Below are 10,000 nucleotides of genomic sequence, written 5' to 3'. Positions count from 1 at the left end.
TTCTCAGTTCACGGGCAGTTATTTTGCGCCTTGGTTTTTCCACACGCTTCTTGCGACCCTGTCGACTATTTTGAATGAAACGCTTGATTGTTCGATGATCACGCTCAGAAGCTTGGCTATTTTAAGACTGCTGCATCCTCTGCAATATATCTCACTATTTTTGACTTTTCTGAGCCTGTCAAGTCCTTCTTTGACCCATTTTGCCAAAGGAAAGGAAGTTGCCTAATAATTATGCACACCTGATATAGGGTGTTGATGTCATTAGACCACACCCCTTCTCATTACAGAGATGCACATCACCTAATATGCTTAATTGGTAGTAGGCTTTCCAGCCTATACAGCTTGGAGTAAGACAACATGCATAACGAGGATGATGTGGTCAAAATACTCATTTGCCTAATAATTCTGCACTCCTGTAAATTAGGATGAGGTGCAGCTCTGTGTGTGTGTGTGTGTGTGTGTGTGTGTGAGTGTGAGTATGAGTGTGTGTGAGTATGAGTATGATTGTGTACATGTGCATGTGTGTTTGTGTGTGTCTGTATAAGTGTGTGCATGTGTGTGTGAGTGTGTATGAGTGTTTAAGTGAGTGAGTGTGTGTGGTTCAGTGTAGTGACATACTGAGACAAAGTGCTTTAATTAGCTTTCATTAGTGAGAGGTTCACACTGCGCTACTTTCCATCCTCAGGGACGTGTGTGTGTGTGTGTGTGTGTGTGTGCGTGTGTGTCATTTTTGTTGTGCTGAATGAATGTGTTAAATATTGAGTACTGACATGCGCACACGCACACACACACACACACACACACACACACCTTTTTACACAACTTGTTTATGTTCTTTTTCTTTTTTATTGATCTCTCTCTCTCTCTCTCTCTCTCTCTCTCTCTCTCTCTCTCCCTGTAGCTCTGAGTGTTTCCTGCTCTAAAATAATCTCAAGTCATTAACACACCCTTTATTACACAATAGGAATGAGATACTGTGTGTGTGATGTTTTATGACACTGACACTGACACGCTTGCATTATCTCTGTGTGTGATTTGTAGTGAATGTGGTGTATGTTAGAGCAGGGCATACACACACACACACACACACACACACACACACACACACACACACACACACACACACACACACACACAGACTGGCCCTTTCAGACATGTATAATGTGTGTGTGGTGTTTTTCTTGTTCAGGCTAATCCTATATATGGAGGATGGCTGCTTCTGGCACCTGAAGGAACAAACTTTGACAACCCACTACACCGATCTCGAGTAAGTGTGTGTGTGTGTGTGTGTGCATACTTCTAATTCCCGGTGTCAATGTTATATCTAACAGAGGACATGTAGAGCGATAGGTACGTGAGTTTATTTACTAGGCTACAAAGTCACTGGTGTACATTCCTACTAGTGCTGCTTACCATAATCACTGTTATCACTGAGCCTTAGTGTTCTCACACTATCATTCCTCAGATCAGCACATTTACCCCCACCAGCTGTCACTTCACTGGACTCTCGTACATTTAGCTTGTGGCTGTGAGGGGCGTGGCTCAACGGAGGCATAAGTAACACTAACATGCACTGTAACACACATTAACACACACTATCACATACTGTTACACATACTATCACACAGTAACTCACACTATCACACGATTTTACACACTGTAACACACACACACACCTTTACACAACTTGTTTATGTTCTTTTCTTTTATTGATCTCTCTCTCTCTCTCTCTCTCTCTCTCTCTCTCTCTCTCTCTCTCTCTCTCTCTCTCTCTCTCTCTCTCTCTCTCTCTCTCTCTGTAGCTCTGAGTGTTTCCTGCTCTAAAATAATCTCAAGTCATTAACACACCCTTTATTACACAATAGGAATGAGATACTGTGTGTGTGATGTTTTATGACACTGACACTGACACGCTTGCATTATCTCTGTGTGTGATTTGTAGTGAATGTGGTGTATGTTAGAGCAGGGCATACACACACACACACACACACACACACACACACACACACACACACACACACACACACAGACTGGCCCTTTCAGACATGTATAATGTGTGTGTGGTGTTTTTCTTGTTCAGGCTAATCCTATATATGGAGGATGGCTGCTTCTGGCACCTGAAGGAACAAACTTTGACAACCCACTACACCGATCTCGAGTAAGTGTGTGTGTGTGTGTGTGTGCATACTTCTAATTCCCGGTGTCAATGTTATATCTAACAGAGGACATGTAGAGCGATAGGTACGTGAGTTTATTTACTAGGCTACAAAGTCACTGGTGTACATTCCTACTAGTGCTGCTTACCATAATCACTGTTATCACTGAGCCTTAGTGTTCTCACACTATCATTCCTCAGATCAGCACATTTACCCCCACCAGCTGTCACTTCACTGGACTCTCGTACATTTAGCTTGTGGCTGTGAGGGGCGTGGCTCAACGGAGGCATAAGTAACACTAACATGCACTGTAACACACATTAACACACACTATCACATACTGTTACACATACTATCACACAGTAACTCACACTATCACACGATTTTACACACTGTAACACACACACGGATTACCCAACATGTTTGGTTTTTGGTTTCCTTTTTTCTCTCTCTCTCTCTCTCTCTCTCTCTCTCTCTCTCTCTCTCTCTCTCTCTCTCTCTCTCTCTCTCTCTCTCTCTCTCTCTCTCTCTCTCTCTCTGTCTGTAGCTCTCGCTCTCTGAGTGTTTCCTGCTCTAAAACAATCTCAAGTCATCAACACACCCTCTATTACAACAGAATGGGAATGAAAAACTCTGTGTATGTGTGTGTGTGTGTGTGTGTGTGTGTGTGTGTGTGTGTGTGGGTGTGGGTGTACACACGTGATGCTTTATGACATTGACAAGCTTGTGTTATCTCTGTGTGTATGATTTGTGGTGAATGTGGTGTATGTTAGAGCAGGACAGACACAGACGCACCGGCACTTTTAGATATGTATAATGCAGAAGCGGGCGGTGCATGTGGTACCTGGGCCTTCAGTGAGGACGTACCCGACTTACTCCACCTCTTAATACCACCACTATCATGTCAAAAACACAATATAACAACACGTGCATTACAGAGAGAGAGACATTTCACATATGAATCAATCAATCAATCAAATTTTATTTATAAAGTGCATTACAACCACCAAAAGGAGCACAAGGCGCTTTCCAGTAAAACAAAAAAATGGACATCTGGAGGTGAAAACCATTTTACTAACGCAACAAACCCAGTCAAGACTCCAAATCTCTACACTAAACTGTGCACCTACAACATCTGGAGCAGTTCACAATCAATATTTGTCTAATAACATGACATAAACACATTAAAATGTAAATAAAACACAACCTACTCACCAGAGATACAGACTCATAATGTGCAGCGCCCCCCCAGAGGCTGTAATCCAGTGGTACCGCTCGTATTCACTGGTCTGGAAGTGGAGAACAAACCTGACATGAAGAGAATAAACTGATGGAATAAATTAATACAATTTCATGGAACAAATATTAGAATTTAGGTTGTAAATGTAGGTCAGTGCTTCTGATAGTGTTTAGGCAGCAGAGAAGGATTTGCTGACCCTGACCGCCCAACACTGCTATAATGTGCGTGTGATGTTTCTCTTGTTCAGGCTAACCCTATATATGCACTAGTAAAGCACACTATTACACAGTATCCCTGTCAGGGTGGGGGTTTGAACCGGGGCCGTTATAGTGAGAGACTAACTCTCTAGAGAAGAGCCACAGGAAATTTGATGAACTCAGGTGCAGAAAGAGAGAGTCAGACGCAGCGATGAAAATGACGTGGAAATTTATTAGACCAGGGAAAAGAGAGAAGAAGGCAAAAAGGGAAATAATTCATGTTTCAAAAGGAAGAAGCCAATAACAACCAGAACATGGCTATTATTGAATAATGAACGGACACAAACAAAGACATGGGCTAAACGGGAAAATAAAGAGAACATGAAACAAACCATACAAAAGTAGCAGGATCGAGGGACACAGGGGCTGAACAAAAACAAACACCAAGCAAAGAACAAAGAAAATGAGCAGGCTTAAATAGTTTATGGGGCGGGAAAACACAGGAAGTGGGGAAATAGCGCCCACTAGTCAAGTCAACTCGGCTTTATTATCATTTCAACCATATACAGTGCAGTACACAGTGAAACAACACAACATTTCCCCAGGAAGAAGATGCTACAGCAAACAACATCAGTTAACAAAGGGAACACAAAACAGCAAAAACTCTACACTAACTATCACGCAGTAACACACACACCATCACTCACTGTTGCACACACTGTCACACAATATTCACACTGTTACACACACTATCACACAGTAACACACTATTATGCTCTAACAAAATCACAATTACACACACTATCACACACTGTAACACACACACACCATGACTCACTGTAGCACACACTGTAACACAATATTCACACAGTAACACACTATTATGCTCTAACAAAATCACAATTACACACACTATCACACACTGTAACACACACACACACACACACACACACACACACACACACACACACACACACCATCACTCACTGTAGCATGTATTGTCACACACTATTACACACTCTAACACATACACCATGTCTCACTGTAGCACACACTGTTCACACACAATATTCACACTGTAACACACTATCACACTGTAACACACTCACACACTGTAACACACTATTATGCTCTAACAAAATCACACACACACTATCACACACTGTAACACACACACACACACACACACACACACACACACACACACACACACACACATCACTCACTGTAGCACACACTATTACACATGTAAAACACACTATCAGATTATAACACACACATAGGATGCGGAGCTCTCACCGCTGCGGCCCGGGTTCGATCACCGGTCAGAGAACCAACCCCAGCCACTTTCAGTGCCGGTCCCAAGCCCGGATAAATGGGGAGGGTTGTGTTAGGAAGGCCATCCAGCCTAAAAACATGTGCCAAATCAAACATGCGGATGATCCGCCGTGGCGACCCCTAACGGGAGAAGCCGAAAGAAAGAAAGAAACACACACTAGCAATCACTGTTACACACTATTACAAACTGTAACACACACTATCACACTAACACTTACTATCACACAGTAACACACACTATTATGTTCTAACAAAATCACAAAATTGCACACACTGACACACACTATAATCAGTGTTGTGCTTGTTACTAAAAAATACTAACTAGTTACAGTTACTCGTTACTTCATTCAAAAAGTAACTCTGTTACTTTGTTGATTATTTACACCAAAAAGTAATGTGTTACTGTTAAAAGTAACTTTTTAGTTCCTTTTTCAAAGAACATTCTTTAATGTTCTCATTAATGCCCTTTTATGTGTTATGGTCTACAAACACAAAACTGACTTAAACACAGAGTCGTTTTTAAACACTATTTTATTAAAGTCAGAGCAGCACACACTGAATATATCACAAGCATTTCTGAAATAAAGAACAAAACAAGCTGAATAATATATTCACAATCAAACACTAAAGTGGCTTCTGCATCATAAAAGCTGTTGTGTTGAGCTCTTGTTCCTTTTACAGCTGAAGTATGAAAACTATAAACAATGTAGAACAGAACACCGGGTTAGCTTCTAGCTTCTAGCTTCGTCCAGGCATGGAGTTTCTGGAGGAGCTTCGACAGATTGTAGTTGCTGTTTAGAAAGCGTACGACAGGGTGGAGAGAGGAGTTGTGGTATTGTATGAGGAAGTCTGGTGTGTCAGAGAAGTATGTGAGGGTGGTGCAGGACATGTATGAGGACAGTGTGACAGCAGTGAAGTGTGCAGTAGGAACAACAGACTGATTTAAAGATCGGCTCTGGGCCCTTTCCTGTTTGCAGTGGTGATGGACAGGTTGAAGGACGAGGTCAGACAGGAGTCTCTGTGGACTATGATGTTTGTGGATGATATTGTGATTTGTGGTGAGAGTAGGGAGCAGGTTGAGAAGATCTGGAGAGGTGGAGGTACACGCTGGAGAGAAGGGGAATGAAAGTCAGTAGGAGTAAGACAGAGTACATGTGTGTGAATGAGAGGGAGGACAGTGGAGGGGTGCGGTTGCAGGGAGAAGAGGTGGAGAAGGTGGAGGAGTTCAGGTACCTGGGGTCAGCAGTGTAAAGTAATGGAGAGTGTGTTAGAGAAGTGAAGAAAAGAGTGCAGGCAGGGTGGAGTGGGTGGAGAAGAGTGATAGCAGGAGTGATTTGTGATAGAAGAGTATCTGTGAGAGTGAAAGGGAAAGTTTATAGGACTGTGGTGAGACTGAGAACCCCTAAGTGTAACACACACTATTACATTTTCAAACAAAATCACACAATTTTACACACAATCCCACACTGCAACACACACTATCACAGACTACAACACACACTAACCCTGTGTCAGATGAGATTCCACTTTAAGAAACTTGCAGTCTTGCCAACTCCAACCTGAACAATTAACCTGATTCTCATATAACGCACACACACACACACACACACACACACACACACACACAAACACTTATTTAAACACAGACACACACACGGTCTTACTGAGTTCTGAAGCAGACATTGTAGGTCACACGGTAAAATCAGATGGTAAAGCGCACTGCATTACTACAGTACTTTAGTACTCTTACGTTTCCATAGCGATCTCCCTCAGCACCCTGCTGTGGACAGGTTTAGTGTTTTCTTAGAGTGAGGGACTATTTATATTCCTGAGTGGGCCTGTGATGGAGAGAGAATGAGAAAGTGTGTGTATCTCTCTGTCTCGTGTGTGTGTGTGTGTGTGTGTGTGTGTGTGTGTGTGTGTGTGTGGGAGGTGAGGGGGTGGTGAACAGCTGAGTCACTCTTCAGCTTTGGGTCCTGAGAACGAGGAGCAGAGGGGGGTGTGTGTGTGTGTGTGTGTAAGAGAGAGAATTTCATCTTGTTAAGCCTGGAAATAACAAATTGACAAATGATGGGGAAAAATTCAGCACAAGCAAGAATAACTGCTCTCAATCCTCAGTACCCTTCTTCAGTACCCTTCTTCAGTACCCTTCTTCAGTACCCTTCTTCAGTATCCTTCTTCAGTATTCTTCTTCAGTTCCCTTTGTAGCGACTTGCTCACGTGACGGGAGGAACACACACCAGGAGAGCAGAATTGTAAGAATCACATTGTGTTTTATTTACAGTGCACAGGAGTGGTGGGAAAAGGTAGAAGTGAAGTGGCTCTTTTTATACTCTTCAGTCTTCTCGATGAGGGTGAAGAGTTGGTGCTCTCCTCATTTGGTTTTAGCTGTGCCTTGTTGTGTGGCTCCGCCCCCCTGCCATGTGCCCGCAGCTTTCCACAACACGGGTGCTGAAATGACACTGTCCGTACCCTTTCTCTACCTTTTCTTTATACTTTTCCTTAGTCCCCTTTTTGGTACTCATTTTAAGAACTCTTCCTCTTTACCCTTTCTTGGTACTGTTTCTTGGAACTATTTTTAGTGTGCCTTGGTACCTTTTAGTACTTTAGTCGTAAAGTAATCTATTACTTTACAGATGTGATGCTGTAGTTTGCGTCATTTCTGGTCCAAAAGTATATGGACACTGTTCGTGGATCTTTCCTGGTCATGCTGGAGCTCTGATTAGGAACCTCAGGTCCTGTGGAGTGGAGTTTTGGTGTGAACTCTGTAGTGCCACATGAGGTAGTATTCAGGGTTTGTCAGCTAGCTTTGACGCTCCTGACTAGCGCTCTGTTTCCATGACCTGCTGGTTGTCGTGGTTACATCTCACACAGTCACCTGTACATACAGTGCAGCAGGGGTAGTTATATGGGGTAGGGGTAGTTACTGTTTAACTGTCATACTGAACAGCATGGAGCTGAAAATGTGTACTGTTTAATATCCTACACACACACACACACACACACACACACACACACACACACACACACAAACTAATTGGTTATGTGTGTATTTTACAGAAATGGCAAAGACGATTCTTCCTTCTTTATGAACACGGACTCCTGCGCTACGCTCTCGATGAGATGGTGAGTGTGTGTGTGTGTGTGTGTGTGTGTGTGTGTGTGTGTGTGTGTGTGTGTGTGTCGGGGGGGTCTGAGAGATCAGTTGATGTGGGCAGAGCTTTTGGACCTTTTAGGTATTACGGTTGTTTTTCTGTGAAATGTATTGATCTCTGTGTGTGTGTGTGTGTGTGTGTGTGTGTGTGTGTGTGTGTGTAATGAAGGTTGAAAGTTTGTCGAGTGTAAACAGTTGAAGTTGCAGCAGAGTGTTTCTCTTTCTTTCTCTCTAAATGCGTGTCTATGCACACACACACACACACACACACACACACACACACACACACACACACACACACTCACACTATAAGGACTGTGGAATGAGATCTTAAAAAAGAAGCACATACCAATCCTATGGTCAGGTGTCTGCATACTTTTGGCCCTGTAGTGAGTCTTGAGTGATGAAAAGTCTGACACTTGTATATATTTTATTATGTAATTCTTATGAATGTAATTTTTTGATGAAAGGATGAGGATGGGTTTCCTCCTGACTCTGGTTCCTCTCATGGTTAAACGAGACATTTTACAACCTTTAATTAATATCAGGTTTTCCTCCTCACTGCCCTCCACACCACACTCACACCTGCAGTTATATATAATAGGGCTGTGTGTGTGTGTGTGTGTGTGTGTGTGTGTGTGTGTGTGTGTGTGTGTGTGTGTGCTCATGGGTGTGTGAGACAGAGAACGAGTAATTATACCAGTGAGTACATATTTGCTGTGTGATATGATAATGTAGTGCAGCACATCACTGAACTTTAACCGCACACACACACACACACACACACACACACACACACACACACACACACACACACACACACACCTAATACATTTATTGTCATCAAGATTTTTTCAGCTTTTTTTCCTCTGTTATTGTTGCTGTGGTTTTTGCTCTGTGTATTTAACTCTGTGTGTGTGTGTGTGTGTGTGTGTGTGTGTGTGTGTGTGTGTGTGTGTTATTTTTAACCATGTGGTCATGTGTAAAAAGAGATTACAGTGTTGGCCTCAGTTTATAGAGACTTTACACTACAGATATACAACTATTCACATTCTTGGAATATTTACACACACACACACACACACACACACACACACACACACACACACACACACACACACACACAGGTTTCTTCCTCATAACATCTAAGGGAGTTTTTCCTTGCCACAGTCACCATGGCTGCTCATCAGGGATAAACACACACCATTCACCTTCACTCTGAAATTCATCTTAAATGTAAAGCTGCTTTGAGACAATGTATGTTGTGAAAAGCGCAATAGAAATAAACTTGACTTGACACACACACACACACACACACACACACACACACACACACACACACACACACACACAATGTTTTATGTATTTAAATGAAATGCCACACGTTTGTGTCACGTCTCTAATAATACTGAAGCTGTTGGAGTTTCCTCCTGCTGCTGTTTTTTTTCTGTTTCTCATTTAAAGGTTTTCTTCTCCAGTTCAACAAATTCATCTTGAGCCTCGAGCCTTTTATAAAAATCCTGTTTCACCATAGAAGTTTCACCACACACAAAACTCCTCTATGGAGCTCATTGAGGTCATTAGGAAACGTGTACAATCGCCGTCACTCTTCACACCTGAACTTCCAGCCAATCACAATCCACTCTTCACACCTGAACTTCCAGCCAATCACTGAGATTTATATGACTGGTTTTGAGATCAGAGTATGTGTTTGTAAGGATGAAGACTGTGGAAGTAATGCAGGTTGAACATCTTCAGTTTCTGCAGATTTATTCACCTGTACATGCTGATATTTAATTATTGATTGATTGATTAATTGATTGACTGTACCCATCTTCAACTGCATATCTGAAGTATGTTGGAAATCTCCTGTAACTGAAACACGTCTCACACTGTATCTAAGCAAATGTTTAAT

General features: G+C 42.3%; 1 protein-coding gene across 8 annotated transcripts in view; it reads left to right on the top strand.

Moving 5' to 3' along the window:
- si:ch73-103b11.2 (trichohyalin) overlaps positions 1–10,000 on the top strand; it is an 81,458-nt gene that overhangs the window by 7,324 nt on the left and 64,134 nt on the right. For 7 of the 8 annotated variants that reach the window (XM_046846966.1, XM_046846967.1, XM_046846970.1 and 4 more), the window contains exons 3-4: positions 1,190–1,267; positions 7,992–8,057. In XM_046846966.1, the coding sequence (XP_046702922.1) occupies positions 1,190–1,267; positions 7,992–8,057 (144 nt within the window). Of the gene's footprint in view, positions 1–1,189; positions 1,268–2,080; positions 2,159–7,991; positions 8,058–10,000 lie in introns of all 8 variants that reach the window. The other variant, XM_046846965.1, reaches the window with a different exon arrangement.

This window comes from Silurus meridionalis, chromosome 4, assembly GCF_014805685.1.
Source record: "Silurus meridionalis isolate SWU-2019-XX chromosome 4, ASM1480568v1, whole genome shotgun sequence".
NCBI classification, from domain to species: domain Eukaryota; kingdom Metazoa; phylum Chordata; class Actinopteri; order Siluriformes; family Siluridae; genus Silurus; species Silurus meridionalis.
The sequence above is the reverse complement of the archived record's forward strand: the minus strand, read 5'-3'. Positions and strand labels throughout refer to the sequence as shown.